General features: G+C 36.0%; 1 protein-coding gene across 4 annotated transcripts in view; it reads left to right on the top strand.

Annotated features, from left to right (window-relative positions):
* IDE (insulin degrading enzyme) overlaps positions 1-25,150 on the top strand; it is a 66,222-nt gene that overhangs the window by 38,244 nt on the left and 2,828 nt on the right. For 3 of the 4 annotated variants that reach the window (XM_065638598.1, XM_065638600.1, XM_065638596.1), the window contains exons 15-24: positions 3,779-3,923; positions 6,701-6,811; positions 8,787-8,907; positions 11,775-11,866; positions 14,042-14,153; positions 15,241-15,408; positions 18,070-18,342; positions 20,560-20,621; positions 22,111-22,183; positions 24,026-24,093. In XM_065638598.1, coding sequence (XP_065494670.1) covers positions 3,779-3,923; positions 6,701-6,811; positions 8,787-8,907; positions 11,775-11,866; positions 14,042-14,153; positions 15,241-15,408; positions 18,070-18,342; positions 20,560-20,621; positions 22,111-22,183; positions 24,026-24,093 — 1,225 coding nt within the window. Of the gene's footprint in view, positions 1-3,778; positions 3,924-4,457; positions 4,603-6,700; positions 6,812-8,786; positions 8,908-11,774; positions 11,867-14,041; positions 14,154-15,240; positions 15,409-18,069; positions 18,343-20,559; positions 20,622-22,110; positions 22,184-24,025; positions 24,094-25,150 lie in introns of all 4 variants that reach the window. The other variant, XM_065638597.1, reaches the window with a different exon arrangement.

The following is a 25,150-nucleotide window of genomic DNA, read 5'->3' as shown; positions in this document are numbered from 1 at the left end:
AATTCTGGTCTTGCGTTATTTTCGTCACAGGAATTTTTTTAAGTGAGCATGACAATGATGTACCTTTTTAGTGTTCCTTTCAAGTAATAATTTCTAACTTTTGAATTACAGAAAGTACTGCTTTCTTCAGAGTGCAGCTGTTTCTGTGCTGGACTACTGAAAGTGAAAATAATTTCAGGAACTCTCCTCCTTTGGCCTAATTAAGTGATTTAGTGATATTGCTGGAAAGGTTGTTATGTGGGCTCTGATGGATGTTTATGGATGCACTGCTGAGTCCTTGGTTTGAGTGGCCACTTGAAATTTTTCTTGGCAGAATTTTAGACAGAGGGTTTTTTCAGAGTGTGTCAGATCTTGGCACTGGTGTTAGTGCTACTTGGGGAAAATAGATTGCCTGGGCATTTCCTCTTTCTTTTTGCTTTTTGAAACCACAGGGCAAACATTACAGCTGTTTCAACTACTATGTGTCAGGAAATGGAACATCAAAATGGTAACTTCCCATCTCTTATTCAGGGAACAACAATTGCAGTACTTTACCTTCTTTGTTCATACCTGGTGGCTTTCCATTATACTATGTTTGGCCAAAATCCAAAATAGGATTTTCTTGATGGAGACTGAGTTTGTTATACACTTTTTTTAAAAAAATAAATTCCAAATGATCTATGAGGGATCCAATCTCTCTACCAGTTTGCGAATGATTAAAATATAATAATTATTTTTGCGTAGAGCACACAAAGTTATAAGTATGCGCAAATATACACAGTATCATAGACTCATAGAATGGTTTGGGTTGGAAGAGATCTTTGAAGGTCATCTAGTCCAGCCCCCCTGCAGTGAGCAGGGACATCTTAAACTGGATATATGGTGACAGTCTTTCCCAGTTAGATTTGTACTTCAGCGCCAGTGAGAATGGCTACGACTACTTGAGCTTTGTTGACTAATGTAATGGAATTATTTGCCCCTTTCCTGCTAGGAATGGTTACAGGTGGAAAGCTGGGTTTGTTCGTAGGGTTGGGGATGAGGATTCTTTCATTTTCTTTAAAAATAAGATGGTAATTGTATATGAGCAGGTGTGAGGAGATCTTGACAATACTGGGTATATAATCTCCAAAAGAAGTTATGAGCAGATTTATCTGGTTTTGATACTTAAGAATGATTCTTTGTCAACCTCTTGCTTGAGACTGGTCATGCTGATGATTATCGGATGAAATGGTGAAATGTATGGTGTTTATTAATGAGACATGACAAAATTATCCATAGCTCTCATGGCTATGTAAATTGGGGAATAAAGCCGTCTTAGTAACATGGGTTTTCGTAAGAAGTTTTAGCCTCACTTCTGGATCAGAATATGATGTCTGTGCTGCCTTGTAACAGATCACAGGAATTTGTTCATGCTACAGACTGCTTCAGTAAGAGAAAAAACTAGGAGGATTTCTTCTGCCTGCAGCCCTGATGAGCATGAATCATTGGAAGAATTCCTGACCCAGATGCTGTAGCAGCTACTGCTGTGTAGAGGAATTAAGAGGAAGTTGATGAGGGTGGTTTCTCCTTCAAACATACAAATCCAGTAGGAACAATCTGAGTATATGAACCTCTCGAAGTCTTACATGGTGCCAGACTTTCATTAAAGAAACACCACAGTAAAACCCTCTGACATGGGACTTACCATCCAGCCTAAAGGATGATGATAAGCATTTACTTTTGTATGAATTATGACTTAAGAACTCAACAAGTGTTCTTTCTTAAAAGGAAGCCAAATAACAATGCAATGTGCTATTGTTTTGAAAAGTTTCTAAACGTAGTTATAAACTCTGCACTTCAAGTTTCACAAGATTTAGAGAGGTGGATGTTAAAAATACATTTTATTATTAGATTATTAATCTAATTATTTTTAACTAGAGACTTGCTACCTTCCAGCTTAAGACACATTTCAAGCAACTTGAGTTGCTATTAAGGCAACCCAGTATCAACACTATGGTGTTGATTCCAGCTGCGTCACTTAACAGCTGTTTGAAAGGGGAAAAGACTGGACTTTAAGATTTTTCAAGTACAGTGTCACAGATTGAGTTCTGCTTCCTCAAGCCTAGTCAAAAAAGGTAAACTAGAAATAAGTATTTATTTACAAAGTTGTCAATAATAGAAAGCAACTCCCAGAACAGTGTTATAATTTGTTTTCTGTTATTTTTCACTTGAGGATTAATGATTTAGTAGTCTTCATTATTTTCAAAACTCCCTGTTGGCCTTTGCCAGCTAAATGAGCATACAGATGTTATAGCTGATATGGCCATAATAATCACTCAAACTGACTAAGTCTCTATTCTAGTATCAAAATGGAAAGTAACATAATGAGTTTGGAGGAAGGTTTAAGATAACATAGGATTGACCTACATCTTGCTTTGAATTCAGTCTTAATTAAAAAATTCAACATTAATTGGATTTGCATCATTGGGCATATTGAAATAGCTCAGTTTTGGGAAGTTGTCATTGTAGGGAGAAATCAAAATAGCAGAGTCCTGGGTTTTTTTGGTTTTGTTTTTTACTGACCTGTTTGCTTAAGTTACACAAGCCCAAGCCCAGAATAATGAACCCAGTGGTAGTAAAAAAGCATATCCTAGACTAAGATTTCAGACCATAGCAGGATCTGCTTCTCTAGTAGATTGATTGATTGATATTAAAAATCTCTTCCTGTGCTTTCTTAATCCACATGGAGGAAGAAGGCAAGGCCTTACTATAATCTACTAGGAACCTTCTTAAAAATACTTTTGCAATGTATCTTAAAGTTATCAGCCTGTGTGTTGTGATGATGTGATCGTTGTTTTACTACATTAATGTTGGTATACACTACAAAATACCATGCTATATAGGCATAAACATATGTAATAGCATGCCTCTGAATATGACCATTAGTGGCTGCTTAGGGAAAACAAATGCAAATGACCTGGTTTTGAATTGTAAGACATATACTGACAGCAAATTGTTTTAGATATTGCTGATTATTTCTGTGAAATTGATAATGAATTTACATGCACTTCAGAAGCTTTAGAGATAAGTATTCCATTATAGTACAAATAACTCATCATGATTTTGCAAATCTTTAAAACACACAGACATTTAACAATTAGCGCAGTTGAAGCGCGGCTTGAGTCTTTGAGGTGCGTTTCTCTTTTTGAGAAATTTGCAATGATATTGTGTGTGATCAGATGTTTCTAATACAACAGTAGAGCTTGGATAGCTATTGCCATTAAAAAGATAACACAAAAAATTATGGTGGTATGAAAATGGATATGCCCAACTTCTTTCCTGAGCGGAATTTATGTACTGCATGTTTTTCATACCACAGCGAATTGCTAATCTCTTAAATTTTTAATAGAAACATAGTTATTTTCTGATAGTATGTAAGTATTAATTAAATTAATGTTCAGCACATAGGCTTTCATTTCAGTCTATGAAATTATGTTATTTATTCAGGGTATATTTGGTTTATTTTACTCCTGGTGAATTCCTGACGGTGCAGCAGAATAAATAAACACATCTTCATTTATGAGCACAGAGAAGAGAATATCTCTGGAATCTTCAATATATTTAGGTATTGCTCAAACCATAAGCAAGCTAAACTATTTTCAAGTATGTTCATATTTGGCTTTGAAATAGGAATACTTCACAGTGGGATCCATCAGCATACTCACAGAAATACTCTCTCCTTCAGATCAAACTTAAAAGGCCAAAAGAAACTGAGAAATCATTTTAAACTGCATATTTTACTTTCAACATTTTCTTCCAGCCCATTTGCTTACGTGGATCCCTTGCATTGTAACATGGCCTATTTGTACCTTGAACTACTCAAAGACTCCCTCAACGAGTATGCATATGCAGCAGAACTAGCTGGCTTGAACTATGATCTCCAAAATACCATCTATGGGATGTATGTAAGTACCCAAATCAAGGACAAGCTTAGAGCCTTAAAACTACTTCCACTCATCAACATTTTTCTATTGATTTGATGGAAGGACTTCTTTTAAAAAAATGCGTCTAAGGCTGTTACTCCTTTTGATCTTGGTTATTAATCATCCTTTCTTTAATTTGAATTTTAAGTTGAATTTTGTTCAAAGTCTTCAACAATCTTTCCATTCATATTAAGCAAATTTTCTTCTTTATTTTTCTATCATTCATGAAATTAATTAGTCGTAAGATTTGTTCCTCCATTTAAAAAAAGAAAAAAGCAACCATAATCCAAGCTTACATATTTATTTCAGTTTGTCAGATATCTACTAAAAATTTTCTGACTGGGGTAGAAGACCCACCTTTTCATGCTATTAAATAAATGGTACACTTCAGCTTTCCTGTTCAAGAACTACTGATCATGAGGCTGCATATACATACTCTTCAGTCATGTTTCTTCATCCATTACTTTGTCACTGCTCGAGGTATCAAAGCATTTCTTTTGTTTTTCTTTTTGTTAGTCGCTACATTTATGCTGATCCTCTCCATTGCAACATGACATACCTGTTTATCAGGTTATTGAAGGATGATTTAAAAGAGTATACATATGCAGCACGCCTCTCAGGTTTGAGCTATGGCATTGCATCAGGAATGAATGCAATACTTGTAAGTAAGAAAAAAAACGCAGGAGGAAATGAAACAGTTTGGGAGTTGTTGAGCTTGGAGAAAACATTTGACTTCTGCATTTCTAAATGAGATGGTTAATGTTTTTTTCCTTGCATATATTTCATGAATTAAAGGCAAAGCAAACCAGTGTATTTTAATCAGTGACTTGTTCAAGATTGCGGTGTCTTGTGAACATGTGTGCAGTGCAATTGTTGCATTCTAATTCAAAATTTTACTTGCTTGCATGGTCTCTTGAAGCTACTATTGCCGGTTTCTAAATAAAAATATTAACTTTTCTGTTGAATGATCTGAACTTTATAGATTTTGTTGTAATTCTCTAATTCTGCTGTAGTGAGCTGTGGATATGGATTGTGCATGTGTTCATTAGAATGCAATGCTGGATATTTATGGCTTTTCCTTAGTGTTTGTTTTTATTACGTGTTTTATAATCTGTTTTAAAGCGCTGACAATACTTGATTGAATAGTTATATTATGATAAATGGAAATTTATTACATAGCTTCTCCTGTGAGACTTATGATAGGATATTTTAATAGTCTGTCTTAAAGCATTAAAAGCTTTTATTAACCATAATTTTATACCAAAATGTGTTTTGAAATTTCCTGTAGAACTATTATATTCCAAAGCAACTTAGCAACAGAATATACTGTATATTGTCTTTACATTTTCTGTATGAAAGAGAGTGCTGCAATTTCTTTTTTGATCCAGTGCAAATCTTACTTCCTGGTAGCATTCACTCAACTTACTGCAAACATGGTTGTTTGTTCTCAGTTTCAAAGCTCGCTGACATTTCCATGGTCAGAGTTAGTGCCTTTTAAAAGAACGACAACAAAAAAAGGGAGGGTGTGTCTGTGCCATTTTTTTCATTTGTAGTCACAGTTTAGAAGTTTAGAGTTGTTTTAGATATTAGCTGTTTCTTGTAAAGTCTTCATATTCTTCTAATGTAAAGATTCTATTTTTATGTATTAAATGAGTTTACTCCATTTTGATATCTGGGAACTTCTAGTATTTTCTATGTTGTGAGAAATTTTATAGTCAATAGTTGTAACTGTGCAGTATTGATACTTTAAGCAAGGAGAGATGCTACACTGAAAACAATCACCCACGGTGATTGTTGAACAATTTGGATTCTTACACTAATTTAGCATATCAGCCTTTGTCACAAACCCACTTACGATAGCTTTTTCTTCAAATTCCTGGTCCAGGTATGTTTCAGTAACTAGAGAAGAAAACGTTCTTCCTACTAGAAAGCAGGAATTAGTTTTACACTTAGTAATTTTACCCTTACTAATTAAATTGCACAAATCCAATTAAATTCCTGTTTCCAGATACCAAAAGTTGAAGTTTTCCCCCAGCAAAAAGGTCTTCTAATGCCATTTTTCACTAGACCAATTTTGTGTAGTTCGATGCAATCATATAGGCATTTCAAAGTTTCTATGTTGTTTTGGTTTATTTAAATGATTACGTTTATTTCATGTATACTTTTTTTTTTTAAAAAAAAAGTGTCTGATCAGATCAATACCTCATTACAATTGTAGACTTAACTACCTTGGTGTTTCAGCCCAACGCCATCCTGGTGCTAAATTGTGCTGCTGTTGACAGTACCCGTTTTCTTCTTGTACTGCTTACTTCCACTTAAATAAAATATTTTTCTGAGCAACAAGATAAACATGGAACAAGGTGAAGAGTAAATCAGAGAGCATAAGAATTCTGTGAATCTAGATCTTATTACTAAACTGTGAAATCTAGAGTAAAACCTTTTCAGTACTCAGATGTAGAGTTTGCTGACTGGACTCAATACTTGTAAACATTAAAAATCTGTATTCTGAGTACAATTTGCTTACATCAACATGAAATTACATTAGTTTTCTGCTTTCATAACTTCTGGGCAGATATTCAATATTGTATTTGTCAGTTGGTTATTTTTTGATGGCAAAGGGATTTTATTTCAGAATGAGTTAATGTTGAATTTAGCGTAAGTGTCGAAATGCGTATTGTTCATTGCATTATACAAGACTTGGTAATTGTTTTATTCTTTTATCTTCCATATTTAAAGCAAATTATGCACTTTTTCCATAGCTTTCTGTAAAAGGTTATAATGACAAGCAACATATCTTGCTCAAGAAGATCATTGAGAAAATGGCTACTTTTGAGATCGATGAAAAAAGATTTGAAATTATCAAGGAAGCGGTAAGATACATGAGAAATGTACATTTTGGAGTAATTTAAAATTGCATGCATTCCCTTTTAAATGAAATCTGAGTGCTGGTTGTCCATGGAAATACAGGGTGAAATTCTACCTCATTGAGACTGTGGAAGATTTTTTCTTTTATCTTTTTTTTTTTTGTGGTCACGAGTTCCCTGGAGTGTTTATATTACATTCTTCAGTTAAAAAAAACTGGCCCTGGAATATTCTTTCAGTCAGTCTTTTGTACGATTGATCAAGAGATTGCAACTTGATTTGATAGGAGTGGAAATCTAAGGGCAGAGGAGAATCTTAACTTGCTATCCTGTTTTACAATTTGGAAAGGCCCCAGTGGGATCTAGCCATAAAAGAAGGGGGAAAAGGATGAAGGGGGAAAGGAAGTGTTGAAAAGATTTGCAACATTTCTTCTCCCCAGATGTGAAGACGAGCTTTGCTCCTGGGTCAGGATTCTTTGGTGAAAAAGTAACCAGCTGGTTAAGTACATGTTGACTTCTGGAAGTCTGACTTCCTAAATTTAGTGACTGATCTATATATATGGAATATAACTTTGATTATTTTTCTTTTTTTAGCTCCTGAAGTAAATATATGAATGGTGATTACATTTGCTAAGCCAAACGAGATGCATGATTGTTCTTCAGGTGCTTTCTTTAGAGCAGGGCAGAGGTAAAAGAAAGGAAATGAGCAGATTAGATATTGGCACTCATTGCAGTGAGCTGTGGAGGTGTCAGTGCACGAGGGTTAGACCGGTGTTGGGGCTGGGCTGACTTCTGGCCCAGAAAGCTCGTGAAGACTCTGCAGCAGATGAGAGCTGGGGCTGCAAGGCAGATCTCTCCGTGCTTGCTGGGGTCTTACTTTAATCCTGTGCCGCTGGTGGTTTTTAAACAGGTGACTGGCCTAGGCAGACACCGGTGCCATCTTTAGTTCCCTAGTAGGAAACTCTAAGCAGGTAGATATTATATATGAGGTAGATTTATTTTAACAGCACTCTATTTAGGGCTCTGTGTACCTAAGATAAATTAGTTGTCTGGAAAGTTTTAACTGGATGCGACAAATGTCAAGGTATAAAAACCCAGCCACAGGTCTGTGAATCATCTGTTTTGGATAATTTTCTTCTAGTTTAAGATGTTTTCCTGACTGTCTTCACAGTTTGCTTGAACTTTGTCTCTATTATGCATGTTTTGTCATCTTACAGGCTTTTGTTACATAGACCTTTTGTGTATGTAAAATAAGGACAAAATACAGAAACTCAAATCAGATGGGGGATGGCAGTTTTTCCCCTCATGTCTACATCTAGCAGATAAGGGAAATACCAGCATCTGGCTTCTGTTTGGAACAGATAGAAGGATGCATCCTCAGCAACTTCATGTTGGCTATTTCTCATTCATGTGCTCTGAAATGGATTACTTTTCTCCTGTACTGGAAAATATTCCAGCTTGCCCAAACTATTAATTTGCTTATTTTGTAAAGGTGCAGCTAGACTAGAAAGGAGTGCCCTCGGAGAAGTTTGCTGATTCTTCTCTCATACCTCCTTTACCCAAAGAATTTCCCAGATGCTCCTGTATTTTTCTAACCAAGTCAGCCTCGTGAAGCAGCTGGGAGAAAGACACATTTTGTATTAGTGATATTCCCCCACCCCACCCCCAGACAGTCATCATAGAATGTGTATTTCCTGGGTATGCTTATTTAGGTCTAACTAAAATAATTAAATTTCCAGTCATTAATTTTATGGAGAAGTATGATTTTGTGCTCATTTCAACTATATTAATGGCTATAGGCTCAGAAGAGCACATTATTACTAAGGTAATTTAACACAATTTTTTAACAGGTCGAACAAGCAAGAGAATGTTCTTGACATTTGAAATGTATCTTTTCGATGGTACACAAAGTTGAGATTACAAGGTTAATATTTTATGTTTAGAAATAGAGTTCTATAATTTGAACTTAATTATTTTGTTTTAGTACATGAGATCGCTTAACAACTTCAGGGCTGAACAGCCTCACCAGCATGCAATGTATTATCTCCGACTCCTGATGACAGAAGTTGCTTGGACCAAAGATGAATTAAAAGAAGCTCTAGATGGTAACGTCCTGCCAGTTTTATACTTTATACTTTAAAAAATTATTTTTAATGGAAAATGCCTTGTTACTAAACTAATGAAGGTACCGCTTTTGAACTGTGCCCATTGTTAAGTGAAGCCCTTGCAGTGCCAGACCTGAGCTAATGCTGATGGATGTCGATGCCTCCGCGCTTGTCCTCTAGTTTCTAAGAAAGTATGGTAGTTCAGGAAAAAGGCCTCACATGGCAAAACTTGCAGGCAAAAGTTCAGGCAAAACTTGAACAGCTTTGTGAGCAAGAGCCTGAGTGTAGTGAATTCAATGCTTAACCACCACTGCAACCACCATTTGGCTCTAGTTAGCATTTTGCAGACATTGGAGTGTATCTGCCTTGTACTTCCCAGTGTGCATACTGGTTCGTTTTTTCCATTATCAGGGAATCCTAACTCCGTAGATAGTAAAGAAAAAAAATATATAATTTCTATAGATAATGATAATAAAGACTAAAGAACATTGTGGTTTTTAATGAAGAGCAGGCACCCCACTATATTTGGATTAAGAAGAAATTTCAAATTAGGAGATTTAATTGATTTTAGTAATAGCTGAAGAACTCTTCCCTACCTGTATCTTATTGTGTTACAACAAAAGGCTGTTACTGGGACAGTTTGCAAACTATTTTGTACTATGTTATTGGAATACACAGAGCCATTATTTTCAGGAAGAGTATCTGGCTTTTGTATTTATTTGAGGGGGAGGATTCAGAACACATATCCATAGTTGCCAGAGTCACACAGAGCATACTGTTTGAAGTTACGATGCGGAAAACTGCTTTATTAAGATAGACTCCATAGATGCCCTGAGCTGGCTGCACCAGGCTGTGTGTTGGTTTTTTTTTCTACAGGATTGCTCCAGGATAGAAATACAAATGTTTAGTTGTATACTTTCTTGAATGATTGCAGGTATCTCTGAGATTAGCAGTGGTTCCAGTGCTCCCTGTGAAGTCAATGACAAAACTAATGCTGATTTTCATGGCAGTTGGTTCAGCTATATGTAGGTCATTCCTTTTTAATGACTACTGAATTTTGAAAACATAGGAGATTTTCTGTTCCGTGTGTATGTTGTCTCTATTAGATTAATGCTACTGTATTCATCATAAGAATGGCCAAAAATGGAATCCTGGAAAGGAATGCTGTCTACTGAGCATTGCTGGAAATCTGCTTGAAATACAGGGAGTTTATGCATGATTTTTTTTTTCCTCTTTTCCTCTCTCACACTTGACGTAACCCTAAACTTGTGCACTATTAATATGCAATTTTAGAGGCAAAAATTAAGATTAGGATTATACAACAATAAAAAGTTGATTTGAAATCAGGGAAAAATGTGGAAATGAATATTTTCATGGTGGTCAGTTACCTCTTTTAAAAGGGGTAAGGACTGATAAGCACCATATAGGTTTTTCTAATACAAATAACACATCTGTTGGATGAGTAGAGTATGACCAGCAGGACCAGATTATCCTCCCCCTCTTCTCTGCCCTGGTGAAGCTGCATCTGGAGTCCTGCATCCAGTTCTGTGCTCCCCAGTTTCAGAAGGACAAGGGATTATTGGAGGGAGTCCAGCAGAGGGCTGTGAAGATGATGAGGGGCCTGGAGCACCTTTCTTATGAGGAGAGACAGAGAGAGCTGAGTCTGTTCAGCCCGGAGAAGAGAAGGCTGAGAGGGCATCTCATCAATGTTTATAAATATCTCAATGGTGGGTGTCAAGAGGATGGGACCAGACTCCTTTCAGTGGTGCCCGATGATAGGATGAGGGGCAACAGGCACAGACTGAAGCACAGGAGGTTCCATCTGAATATGAGGAGAAACTTCTTTACTGTGAGGGTGCCAGAGCACTGGAACAGGCTGCCCAGAGAGGTTGTGGAGTTTCCTTCTCTGGAGACATTCAAAACCTGCCTGGATGCATTCCTGTGCAATCTGCTCTAGGTGAACCTGCTTTAGCAGGTGGATTGGACTAGAGGATCTCCAGAGGTCCCTTCCAACCCTAACCATTCTGTGGTTCTGTGTATGCATCCCCCACTGAATAACTGAGTGACCTCATAATCTTGATTACATTTGTCTTTTTGAAACTTTTGTGAAATACACAAGTATTGTTAGTTTTTATTTTAGTTGAGAAAGTGACAAAATAAAAAAATAATTGATTTGGTGGTGTGGTATGGGTGTTCTTGTAGTGTCAGGGAATTAAGAATGGAGATGTTGACTTTGGGATAAACACCCCATCCATTCAACCATCCTTTTCTTATTCCATTGATTCTATTTGTTAAACTATACCTTGCATTATATATGAAAACTGCTTTGCCAAGACAGGCTAGCACAGAATGTGTGTGTATATATACTCTGGGATATATTGCAAAAATATTTTTCTTGTGTATTGTTTGTTACAAAGGTACTATCAAAACACCATATTTAAGATGAGGTTCTTTTTTTTGTCTAGATGGTAAATGCACAACGTGTTTCTCCAGCATTATAAACTACATGCTGCTTGTTTAATAACTAAGGCTTTATCTTGGAACACCACCTGAGTGATTGCAACTGTTTTCTCTGGAGAACGAATGTTTGTTCAGCATGATTGGAAAGAAGGCCTTTTTTTTTTTTTTTTTTTCTTTTTGGAATCTGGGTCAGATGTATGTAAATTCTAAGCAAAACAAACTATATGATGAGTGCTGCTATTTAGACCTGGAAACTTTCCAATGTTGCATTTTTAAGGAAAGATTCACTTTTTCATGATGATGAGTTTCTCCTCTTCTAAGAAATGCACCATATCTAATGATGAGTTAGGTGCTTCTTAGTGTATAAATGTACGTAATTGATTTAACTGTCTAAATATCTATTCCAGATGTCACACTTCCCCGCCTCAAAGCCTTTATAGCTCAGCTGTTGTCACGGTTACACATTGAAGCTCTTCTCCATGGCAATATAACAAAACAGGTTGGTGTGATACTTTCTTTAATAAAACAATTTTTATTTCAAAGCAGCATAAAAATGGAAGACCAGTTTAATCTTCTCAGATCTTAAAACAGTTTTGCCAAAGGTGATTTCATAATTTGACTTAGTACTTTTTTGTCTTATGGGAGTATCATAGTGTTATTTTTTTTCACTTTAGATTTATTAGGCTAAGTGCTGCCCTTGTGTTCCTCTCGGAAATTTAATAAAAAACAACTTATGATCTAAATATTTTAAAATTTATGTTGCATATCATTACTGTAATGTGATCAAGCTGAATAAGGAACGATGTGCTGCAGATCCTGCTTTTCTATTTAAAAGTTTCAGGCTAACTAACCAAGATTTAAGAATCCAACATCCTTCCAAATGAAGTACTTTGTACAAAGCTAAACAGGAATGGTGGCTCATAAAAAATAAGTGTCAGCTCTCGGTTGTGTCTTTTTTGGAGTAAAACTCAGGAAACATTTGTTCTGTCTTCAGTTAGAATAATAACAGTTCGTATTTGGATAAGAAATATAACAAACATATGAACGTATGTACCAATACAAAATGTAGTGCCTTTCTTGTACATTTTTACTTTCTTTTTTTGGTGGGGTTCCTATAGCATTATTTCTGTGTTATACCAGCTCTTTGATACTTTACTAGCAGGAGATGTTATAAACACTGCTAATGACTGCTGAATGTATGGAGAAGAAAGCTAACTACTAAGGAGGGGAAAAGTAAAAAAATAAAGAAGCCAGTAGCACTGGATGCACAAAGTTTTCTCTTTCAAGGATGTCTCTAAAATATTTTTGTTTTATAGACTAGTTTTCTTCTGGAGAAATGTAAAAAATAGTCTCACTTTTTTCCTTCCTTATTTCTTACATATTTGTATGTGAAAGTCAGTTCCTTCTGAAATATATCTGAAGACAAGATTTTTTAGATTTCCATGATGATGCAGTAATAGCAGAGAAATGTGTTCTTTAGTTGGCATAAATGGGTGGCTGTTGAAGAGTCCTACAGCTAAAGAACTGGGAAGGCTGTACTGTTATGCCCGTAGCTCTGTAGTGTTTATAAATTATCTGCAGACCTCCCTGAATAGATGCAGGTAGGAAAACTTCCCTGTCCTTCAGTGCCTGTGATGTGATCATCACTGACAAAACTCAGAAATCTTAATCTGGATCTAAGAATTTTTTCCAACTAAAATTCAGTCAAAGTTGACTTACTCTTGTGACACCTTTCAGCACTGGAGAATTTTTTAGTGAGTCTGTACTTTTGGAAAAATTAAGACCTACCTAGCTGCTTAAAATTCCCATTTATTCTTGAATTAATTTCATTCTGATATTTGGTTTTTAACTGTTCCTTTATTTATTTGCGGTGAGTGGATGAATAGTAAACTAATGATGTTCAGAACATCTGTCTGAACAATCTTGTAAATATTTTGTCTTAATATGGTGACTTGATTGGAAGAATGTATATGATTTTTCTCTAACCTTTCAAACTGTTAGACCTCAATCTTTTTGTCTTTGATACTGGCTGGGGTTTTTGGGGGGTGTTGGAGGAGACATGTGGTGACTCAGTTTTCAGACCTTTTGCACATTTGTGATAAGATCGCTTATAATTTTTATTATTTTAATCCATCAAATAAAGTATCTGGACAATGAGGCCTGATGCTGCCAGCACATCAATAGGATGCATGCTTGAACTCAACCATCAATTTGTCATCTTAAAATCCTGTCTGATGAGGTGTAATTTATTTTGCAAACATACATTGTAGGTGTCTTGTTTTCAAACTTTGAAAGATGAGTACATCAAAGTGGTGAAGGGAAAGGGAAAAAAAAAAGCCCATTGAACTTTAATTTCAAAAGTGCTGGGGAGGAGGAGGAGTAGTTAAACATGTAAACAAGAAAAATAAAAAATAATTTTCTTTTTTTAAAAAACAACAACAACAACAACAAACCACGAAATCCTCAACCCCTAAAGCCCCACCTCCTCTCATCTACTTAACTTCTACTGTATTTTTATTAAATTACAATATCCCTACTTTCTGTTCTTGATTCTTTTTTCTTCTTTTATCTTCTTTTCTTTCATGTCACCATCAATAATTGGAAAGTCTTACCCTGCTGTTAGGTACAGAATAACTAATGATAGTTAAAAATCCTCTTATGTTTTCTCTTCTAGGCTGCGTTAGGAATTATGCAGATGGTTGAGGACACCCTCATTGAGCACGCTCATACAAAGCCACTGCTTCCCAGTCAGCTAGTGAGATACAGAGAAGTGCAGCTTCCTGACAGTAAGTTACATGATTTATTTACAACTTTGTAATGCACATTAAATTGAGAATCTGTTTGTTAATGGCATTTTAAAATGAATGTTACTCTGTTGCTAGGAGTTTGTTTCAAAATCAGACTTACTTCAAATTATTTTAAACTTTAAATTTAAAAATATAATTAGGGAGTGGTTTTGTTAATAAAACTATACACTAATATATTATCTTTCTGGTATACTTGAAAATGGATTTGATTTCATTTTTGATCTGTGTATGTAAATTGGACTTCTTGGAAGTTGGAACTATAGATGATCTTTAAGGTCCCTTCGAACCCAAACCATTCTGTGATTTAATCCTGACTCACTCGGTATGATTTATGGAAATAAGAGCCCTGTCCCACTCTCTGCTACACACAGTACACATGTTTGAATAAGCACCATTCTTTGAGCACTTCTGGGTATTAATTGAACATTCAGTGAAGGATCATCTCATGACTCTTGCTTTTTGAGAAGAATAAAAGCTTTTACACAAGTAACTTTGTTTTTTTCTAATATAAATTCTTTTGGTCTCATAGTGTTTGTATATGATTTTAGTTCTATTGTGAAATATATGTATCTATAAGAAAGGAGCTTCAAGGAATTGCGGGGAGTTATACAGGAATGATGATATATGTAGCTATACAGCCGAAGCAAATTACTCATAGCTGATCATCAGCCTGTGCAAACTGCCATATACCAAAGAAGCCATTGCTATGAAATGCTGAATTATTTTTAATGTTCATAAATGTTTCTGACAAATAGTCTTCAGAAACTGTTTATACAGTACAGGCAATGCAGAATTCTACTCCAGTTCCAAAAATGTTTGCTTGAGGAGAAGCAGCCAGTTTCAATTTGCTTGCTGATATGCTCAAGCTATGACATTTCGATGTGTTAAAATAATCTTTTCTTTACTCATTTCATGAAAAGTATGCTATTAGTGGAAATTCTGCTTTAACAGTCCTAAGCCATTTATTATAATTCCATTCCACAACTGATGGACTATTGTCTTTTTAATTGCGGACAATAAGAATGTACATTTTTATGAACGCAAATGTTTTAACTTTGCCTTTTAGGAGGTTGGTTTGTATATCAACAGAGAAATGAAGTTCATAACAACTGTGGCATTGAAATATATTACCAGACAGACATGCAGAGCACTTCTGAGAACATGTTTTTGGAGCTCTTTTGTCAAATTATCTCGGAACCCTGCTTCAATACTCTGCGCACCAAGGAACAATTAGGTACATTTTCCCATAGTAATTATGTGTCTGTATACACACTCACATACTCACACACTTACATGGGAAATGATGAGGCATTCTTTCCTTGCTTAGTGAATGCTGTTTACAGGGCACTTGGTAAATGTAAATCATTTTAACTGCTGGTGACTCAAAGGAATATTACTGGGCGCATACTCTAAATTGAGAAGAAGCAAGCATAGTTTTTAAGATAATTCTGAAATATTGAAACCAACTCTAGCTTTAAAAAAAGTTTCATCACTGTACAGAAAATTTCATATCTAGCGTTTTTAGCAAAAGGAGATTAGATCAGTTTCCTAGATTTTTGGATCCTCTTAAAGAATCAGTAGTAGTTTGGTCTTTTGTACTTGTGATCCTCCTTCCAGGTGCACTTGATGATTCACAAGCCCTAGCTTAGGAATAGTGCTGCATGGGGAATGGTAAACTGCCATGTTGGTGAAGACCTAAATACAGTTCAGGCTTTTTTAGAATATAGCTGTTCACCAATAAGTACAAATAATTGTTACCTGAACCAGTAAGCCTGAGAGCTGGTAAGGTTACTCAAAACAGGATGATAAGGAGAGACAGAGCCTTGTGTGATGGTTTGCATGACTGAAGCACTGGTGAGAAAGAGAAGTTTTTGCAAAGGTGACAGGCAGGGGCATGTCTCAGTGTGATGACTGTCAACTACTGGGGGGATCAGGCAAGATTAGACTTCTTATGAGCAACTAGCAGAATCAGCTATAGCATCTTGATCAAAGGGATTTTAACTATCTAGATACGTTGAAAATAGGGCAGGACCCAGGTTATTTAGCAGGATTTTGGAATGTGCTGGTGGCAGGTTTCCTATAGAAACTGGAGGTAACAGATGATGAGGAGGGGGAGGGCCAGTGAGGAGGTGTCCAGCACTGTGTTAACTGTGTCCAGCACTGCGTAACTGCTATAAACAGTCAAAGTAGTAACAAGAACTCATTAAATAAATACTTAGCAGTACAAGAAAGAGGAAGAGAAAAGTTGTCAATGGTGGGGGGAAAAAAAGACAGTATGTTTTAGGATGGCTTTGTTAGTTTTTACTTGAAATATCAACCGTGACCAGATGATTTCCAAAATAAGTACCAGCGATCAAAGTCCAAGGCTTACATTTGAACAGAAAAATAACAGATTAAAGGCTGTTCAGGTTAATTAGAAGCTTTTAAAGACTTCAGGCATGATGAACTCTATGTTACATTAAAAAACCCCAAAATTATGCAATCCTGGAATTAGAAATCTTATAACTGAGAATTTGTGGATGATAGATGAGGTACTGGAAAAATAAACATGGGTAAATGCTGTATCTTTCCTTAAAAAAGGAAAGAGAAGAGCAGGGAATTTACAGATCAGTCAGCTTAATTCTAGTTCCCGGAAAATATGGAGTAAGTTATTAGACCAGTTCTAAATTCATAGAAGATAACTGAGAGACTGTTACTGGACAAACTCAGGTCAAACTAAGCTAATTTTTTTATAGAGTTTGGCTGTACGGATGGAAGTGATGATGTCATATGTCTCTTCTTGGTAGTACAAAAGGCATGTAAAATTCTCAAACAAGCTAGAGCATCTAGGTGGAAATGCTACACATTTGGATGCAAGACCATCTGGAAAGTCATGACTGAAGAACAGTTCATGAGAAAAATGGTGTTATGCAGAGCTCTATTGTGATCCAGTGCTGTTTAGTATTTTCATCGAAACTCTGGATGATAGAAGAGTACATATACTAAATCTTGAGATAATACTAAGCTGGGAGAGGCTGCAAGTGTGTGGGAAGATAGAATTCAAAATTAGTTTGACATTTTGGAAACAGGACTTGAAGGAAGATAAGACGCAATTTGGTAGCAACAGTTTGGCAGGAATAATCAATGGCACAGATACAAGGTAGGAAGCAACTGGCGAGGCAGCAGTTTTGTAGAAAGCAATCTACGGGTTACAGTGGATCAGAAGTAGAACGTAATACAGCAGTGCCACGCCGCTGCGTAAAACGCTGGGGTGTATAAATGGGAGCTTCCAAGATTCACACAGAAAATACTTCTGTATTGTTCAGGTATGGACTGTGAAATACTGTATCCAGAAGCAACATGAGCATCAAGGAACGATTAGAGAGCTATAAAACAGCATTTAAAAGACTGAACTGTGACAAATTAGTTACCAAAAAAAGAGAAGACGACTGAAAAAAAGCTTGGGTGTTCAGATAAGTAAAATGCTGCAACAAAAAGGAAGGGAATAATATTTTCTTTGTGTCTAATTGATAAGAAATAGAGGTCTTACATTGCAGCAAAGATAATTGGGATTAGACGTTATGAAAAAATAATAATAAGTTCCTAGAGTTGAGTCTCCTGAAGCACTAGAGTACAGCTTAATTTCTGGTTACCTAATCCCGATGACAGAATTCCTTTTATTGTGTCTTGGTGTTCCTCATCTCCTCCTCACCCTCCCCTGAACTGATATTTATTTCAGTAAAATAAAGGTGTTTCAAAAAAATACAGGGGCGTATTTTTCAAACCTGCATATTTCACTTATAATACAGATTTAAACTTAGCATAAAATTGCATTCCTGTCAAACATGCTGTGTTTGGCAAATTTAATGCTGGAACAAAGGATTTCTTTTAATTTGTTTTAATTTGTTTTGCCAAGGTTACATTGTGTTCAGTGGTCCACGTCGGGCAAATGGCATACAAGGACTGCGATTTATTATCCAGTCTGAAAAGCCACCACACTATTTAGAAAGCAGAGTTGAAGCGTTCTTAAAAACTATGGAGAAATGCATAGAAGATATGACAGAAGAGGCCTTCCAGAAACATATCCAAGCTTTAGCAATTCGTCGTCTAGACAAACCAAAGAAGCTGTCTGCAGAATGTGCTAAATATTGGGGAGAAATCATTTCTCAGCAGTATAACTTTGACAGAGGTAAGACAAATTATAATTCCTTTAAAACTGAATGCTGTAGTTTGGCTACACTTGTGACTCTTGAGTATCATATTCATTTGGGAATGACTTAAACTTTTACACAGTCTGTGCATAGTTTAATATATTTTTTTGTGATTTGTGACTGTAAGTTGTATTTTTTTCCTTCTGCCCTGAGAAAATACCTCATTTGTGCAGCCTGTGCTCTCGGTGCCATGGGAGCTGTTGGAGGATAAGCGTGTTCCTGATGTTCACCGTATGCCGGGGGGTGTGAAAGCTTCACTGACCTCAGGGAGACATAGAGTAGGTCAAGGATTGGAAGTGGTGTGAATGCAAATGTTGATGTCACAGGAGCTCAAATTTCTTTCTGTGGTGGTCAAAAGTCTGTGTTACATATGTGCCTGATACTTGACCGAGACGCATTCAGACACACTGGACACTCCTGCTGGTGCCCACATTTGTATCAACCCTATTCCTCTTCCCGTTGTGCAGCTCCTCTGAGGGACCCACGGCAGAGGCAGCAGCAGGGATCTTGACTAACTAACATGTGACCTGTCTCTGCTTAGAGTAGGCTTGAAGAAACATGAATTCTGGGAGGTTTTTTTGTCCATGATATTTTGAAGATTAGAAGCTTGTAGAAGACCAACTGAGATCAAACATCTAGTGTTATTACTGAAAATGGATGGACAGTTATTTACATTGTGGTCCTACATAGTATTTAAGTTGTATTTTTCCCTTTTTCATCATTTTGAACACTTTTAGTCCAAATTCTGAGATATATTAGTAATATAGTTTCTAACATTAAAAATAAAGTTTTAGGTACAGATCAGCTTTTCACATTTTCATGTCTCAACTCTTATTCACAGCTATAATTTCCCATCTTCCATGCATAATGTGCTTCCTACAGAAAACTCATTCAGTATCCTGTGACTTCTCTTCCACTTTACATGCACAATGCTGGCCTTCCATGGTAGCAAATACAGTCTTTTTGGTCGACAATGACTAACTGAACTGTTTAAATAACGAAGAACTTTGAATTGTCATCTAGCTTGGTCTTGAGAGAGAATGAGAACTACTGCCAAGGTTTCATGCCTGAGTATAAGGAGTGATGTGGAAACTTATCCCCTCACGTACTTTTTTTTGTGTCTGAAACAGTTTAATTTTTCTCTGACTTGTGTTTCTGTTTTTACTGTACTTGGATCTATATTATTTCTATGGAATTTCTAACTGCTAGCTGTAGCCGTGACTTTCATGTCTAAATCTCACTCAATTTATTGTTTCCCTTGACTTTTATATCTTTAATTCCCCTCTGCCCACTAGTAATTTTATTTCATTAATGATTCTAATATTACTAGAATTCTCAAAATCAGAAATTCATATTCCAGCCTTAAGAAGTGAAAGGGTTTTTTCTTCACGTTTTTACATTGTTATTATTACTTTTATTGTTTTACTTCCATTTAAAATTTTTCTTCCAAATGTCATCTAGTCTTTCAAACTGTATTTTGTTTATTCTTTTTTATTCCATCCATGTAGAACTTCATATTAATTACTTACAGCCTGCCTTACAGGCTTGTTAGCTGCATATTTGCTCTCTTGCACATATTTCTTTTTTGATCTTCCTGCTAACCCCAAGAAAAGCAAGCATGCCTACAACACAAAACAGTCCCGCTTAGGCAGCAATGATACCGCATGATTAATTCATTACGACTTGATTCATATGAAGTGATGTAGCTACTGAGACACATTGTTCCCAGCTATATTAAAGGTGATTTTTTCTGAACTGGTGCGACGTACCACCATTCCTTACATTTATTTAAAAGTACTTCCTGCCAGAGTGCATCCTACCATCCTGTTCTCTTAACTGTGAATGAAAGCCATCTATAATCAGTCTTCATTAGAAATGTGTAATATTGATTTGAAGATAATATACAGAAGCAGGCATATCTATCTTAGCTACTGAATAACAGACAGTGCAATCAGTATCCTTCAAACATGCATTTTTTTGTAAGTCAAATCAAATAGATTTACTGAAGTGTAATTTTCTGCCAAGTTTCCAGTGACACTTTTAGTGAGGCAAGTACTAGCTTGAAAGTTAAGAATGAAAATCGTATTTGCAGTCAATTACAGCACCTGAATTTGAAAGAAAAATACTTTGAATAAGTAGTGTGCTAGTAACCAGCTATGATTTGCAGACTTGTTCTAATTTTTACTGTTGTGCAGATAACATCGAAGTGGCTTATCTGAAGACCCTGACCAAGGACGATATTATACAGTTCTACAAGGTAAGTTAGTCATGTAGTTAAAATGTAACTTGGGAAGAGATGCAGATATAACTGGATATTGTTTGTGTGAACTATGAAAGCATACACCTGTTTCAGGTAGATGATATTATTAAGGTATCTGCATCAATTGTAATTGTGTTTCCCGAATCTTAATTAGTTTAATGACAGCCAGCATACTGTAAACATTGTGGAAAAGTATTGGAGGGGGTTCTGTTGTTTGGTTTGGTGGTGGTGTTCTTTGTTTATTTTGTGGGTGGTGGTGTTGGTTTTTTGTTGTTTGTGTGTGGTTTTGTTTTTACCATCTCTTATTCTTTTCTTGTCTTGTTTATCCTTTCTTTACTAATAAAATTGTGCTGCTTTATGACTGAGCTTGGCCAAAATTGTACACTTGTTCTTTTATTTTTTTCTTCAACCAGTACCTGATTCCATTCATTTTGTGTGCATGAATTGTGAATGAAACAGATATTTTTAAAGTTTTGTTCACTGTAAATCAGCACCTTTTTTTTTCCCCTCATAGTTAGGCAGGACAAAGGAACAGCATCATGATGCAATAATTGTACATTACAACGCAGCATGAAGTTGACAGATAGATATCTAATATAAGCAATTGAAATACTAGGGAGGTTCCCCCCCAAAAAAAAACCAAACCAAACCAAAAAACAAGTTGGGCCTCATTCTTTCTATTTTTTAAAATTTCATAGGCAATGATAATTCACTATATTGCAAAGTGTACATATTGTTTTATTACTTATGGAGCACCTAATAGCTCAGGGAATACTTTGAAAAAATAATGTAGATGGATGTATGTGGAACTTATTATTGGATGCAAAAATCTCTGCCCATGAAGAAGCATGGGTATGTGTGTATCTATATGGTTTTTTTCTCTTGGGGGGGGGGGTAATGTCTTTCAAAATGGTTTCTCTTTTGTACTCTGTCTTGTCTTTTTCACTTTTTTTTTAAATAGTACGATAGCATGGGTAGAGATATGCAGCAAATACAAACTTAGTAAATGGAATTCCAGCAGCCTTTGTTTAATAAATGATAACTCGAACAAGTATCCACATTCTCTTTTTGTAGGAACCTATACTATTTTGCTTACACTAATGCTCAATACATGATTATCCAGTATTCCAGAGCAGAAGTAACTGGCTAGATTGGTGAGCTAGTCAGCTGAGTTTGATAAATGTGTTCAGGGTAACGTGCTTCCAGAAGACTGCTAGGGATTGAAAATTCTGCAGAGAGTTTAGGTTGCGTTCCTGATACTATGACAGTTAATGGCTGAATTCCTATTACTTCCAGTTTTTCTGATTCCCAAACAGTACATGAATTTCTTAACTTGATTGTGAAATGATTAGAAGTACTGTAGGGATGACCTTTAATGATGTTTGAATGGGCATCCCAGAATTCATCCCTCATTTTAAAGCTTAAATTAAAATTTATATGCTGTCATTCTTCTCACACCTGAAGGGCCTGGTGTTTTTTACTGTAGGTGCTGTTGGCAATAGATGCTCCCAGAAGACACAAGGTATCAGTACATGTCCTTGCAAGGGAAATGGATTCCTGTAAGTATTGTGCTGAATATAGTATTTAATCAATTCCTGTTCAAGCAAGTCGTAGTTAAAAAAAGCCATGTATTATGCAAATGCACTATAAGAAAAACTCAGCTCTAGAGATTATATACCTTTCAGAGAAAAAAGTATTTCTTTTCATAGCTTTTTTTTTTCCACACGGGTGCTTCAAATTTTCTGATTGATGTTTGTGGCCAAGTTCCTCAGCCATTCTGAAGTATATTGATATTAAAACAATATGCCTTAAAATAACACTTCTTTTTTCAATGGGATAATTTAAAACAAACATAAACCTCTGTAACAGTCCTACAGGGAAAAACAAAATTAGGATTTTCACTTATCAGTACATTGAGGGTGGGTTTTTTGCTGCCAAGCAATGCATGTCCACAATTTTATTCAAGCCCTTTGAAAGGAAAAACAAAAACAAACCCCAACCCTCTGGGAATGTCAAACATTATATTTAAACTACAGAAAGTAAAAGTTTATTTAGGTTTAATTTTCAAATAATCTAGATCAGCTCTGCATTGTAAACCTTGTTGTTCCATTTTAGAATTCAAGAAGGAAAAGGTTAAGAGTGTTCCTGGTTAATATAAATAAACTGAGAGGAAAAACTTCTGTGGTGTTTTGTGCGGATTTTTCACCAGTTTGTACTGGACTTAAATTCCAACATGTAACTGTTTGCAAAATCAGGAATATTAAAGGCTTGCAGATAGCTGTGTGCCTGTCATGAAACTCCTTCCAGTCTCAGAATGGTTGATTTTTATGGTACTATGGAAATTGTAACACTGCAGCTGAGTAAGGAAGACTTGCTTCAAAGCATCCTTCCAGTTTTCATGACTAATCATTGCTAAGTAGAAATAGCTGTAATACTTCTCCCTACTTTTTAAAATGTAGTAACTCCATTGGCAGAGTGGTTTGTTAGTTGCTTGCAATGGGATGTTCCCAAGACAAGGGTGAGCATGGGAGACAATCTAGCAAGTGGTGACTCTTCCAGAAATTATAGCAAGGTATTCTCTCCACATACTCCCCAGTCCTAAACCCTTTAATCTGTCATATGGCCTCTCTTCTGCCATGAAGGAGAAATTGGGACTTCAGTGCATTTCCTGTGAGTCCAGATGAGCATTCTTCCAAGTGCAGGTACCCTTCCTCCTGCACGCAGACACACCACTTTCCCTGGGAACGGAAAAGAACAAGAAGCAGTAGGGTAGAGATACCTGGGATTTTAGGAGGGGGAAGCCCTTGAACTCACAGGGTGAAGTTTAGGGTTGAAATTTGAGTATGGAGGTAGAAGGGAGGTTTAAGGAATTTAAGACTAGAAGTTCTTACGGACAAGCAGGTTGGATGCAGGAAGAAGTTTGGGGGCGCTGGAGTATGGTGTGCATGGGGACAGGCGGGGAAGACTTGGGGCTGTCATCCAGAATTTTGGTACACAGAGCCTACAGAGTAACCTGCAGGCCTCTGTAGGCAAGATGTGCTGTTGTGGCATTGCTCCTGTTGTGATACACCACTGACATTTACTACTGTTCTCATGATTTGTACTGGGAAACAGTTTTGAGTATTCATTGATCAGTAGATTAGTAATTTTTATTTCTACGTTTTCTTCATGTGCAAGTAAAATGAACAAAAGCCACTGCCTCAGCACATGTTTTTAAGTCAAATGATGGATTAAACTCTTTCAAAAGACAGCCATGGAGTATAAAAGCAAAATCTTATTTAGAGATCCTTTAAAATTAATAACATGTGCTTTATATAGATACTTGTCTTATAAGACAGTTTATTATGTAAAAGGTACTGATTAAATTGTGGTCCTGAATTAATTCTGATGATGTTAAATAGGCCCTGTTGTTGGAGAATTTCCATGCCAAAATGATGTGAACCTGGCACCAGCACCACCACTACCACAGGTAAAAAGAAATAACACGCAAAAAATGCCAGGCTGTATTCTTAATATGGAAGTTTAGTATCGTTAAATATAAATTTGGAGGGAGAAACAAACTTCTTAAAATTAATGATGTTGTGGGGCTGACGTTTCAGCTTTTTTTCCATAGATGTTGTCATCCTGTATAACAACAGGGATTTTTTCCTCATTTTTTTCTTTCTTTTTAACAGTCTGTCCTGTTACCTTTGTTCCTTCTATTCCATTGAAATGAAAGCTAATAGTAGTAGTAAACTCAACTGAGTATCTAGACTATGGAGTAAAATACAGATTATCGTTGTCTGAAAATACTGATTGTATATGATTGGATCTCTCAAGTGCCAAGAGAAAGATCAACAAATATATCATATTTGTTTAAAAAAAACCAAACCAAAACAAATCAGCCCCAAACCAAAACCAACAAACCCAACTATCTGGTCATGATTTTAAAGGATAAAATATTAATGCACATTCCTGTCAACGTGTAACCTGTGGAGGAAGCAATTTGACAAATTCTGTTCATACAAGTATCACAGATTTCACTGTGTGGTTAGATACGATAACACTGGGCCCTTATTGGACATTAAATTAATTTTCTTGAAGAAGGATAGTAATGTTTGTCCCAATAGATAATTAACTTCTCACAATGCAGCAGCAGATCTGTGTTCTTATTCAGTCCTTACAGGGAAATAATCACCATGGGTGGAAATTTCTGTATGAATTATAAGTGGATATATTAGCCATTATGACTGAAATATTAAAAAGTTACTTTGTTAGTGCAACTAAAAAGAAGAGCATATTGAATTGCTATTGTTTATATGATCCTACCTCTGATATTCAAAGGATAGGTTGGATGTAGAAGTAGATCGTGAAATGAAAAGAGGAGCTCTGCATTTGCAAAAGTTCCTGCCATTATTAGTAATGCAATTACTGCATTATAGCTATTGTTTTAAATTATGTAAATACGAAACCATTTATTTCATAAGAAATAAAACTGTATTTTGGGGGATCTGTAATAATGAAATGTGAATCACTGTTCTGGTTTT

The sequence above is a fragment of the Caloenas nicobarica genome, chromosome 7 (assembly GCF_036013445.1).
Source record: "Caloenas nicobarica isolate bCalNic1 chromosome 7, bCalNic1.hap1, whole genome shotgun sequence".
Lineage (NCBI taxonomy): Eukaryota > Metazoa > Chordata > Aves > Columbiformes > Columbidae > Caloenas > Caloenas nicobarica.
Note: the sequence above shows the minus strand (reverse complement) of the source record. Positions and strands in the feature narration are given on the sequence as shown.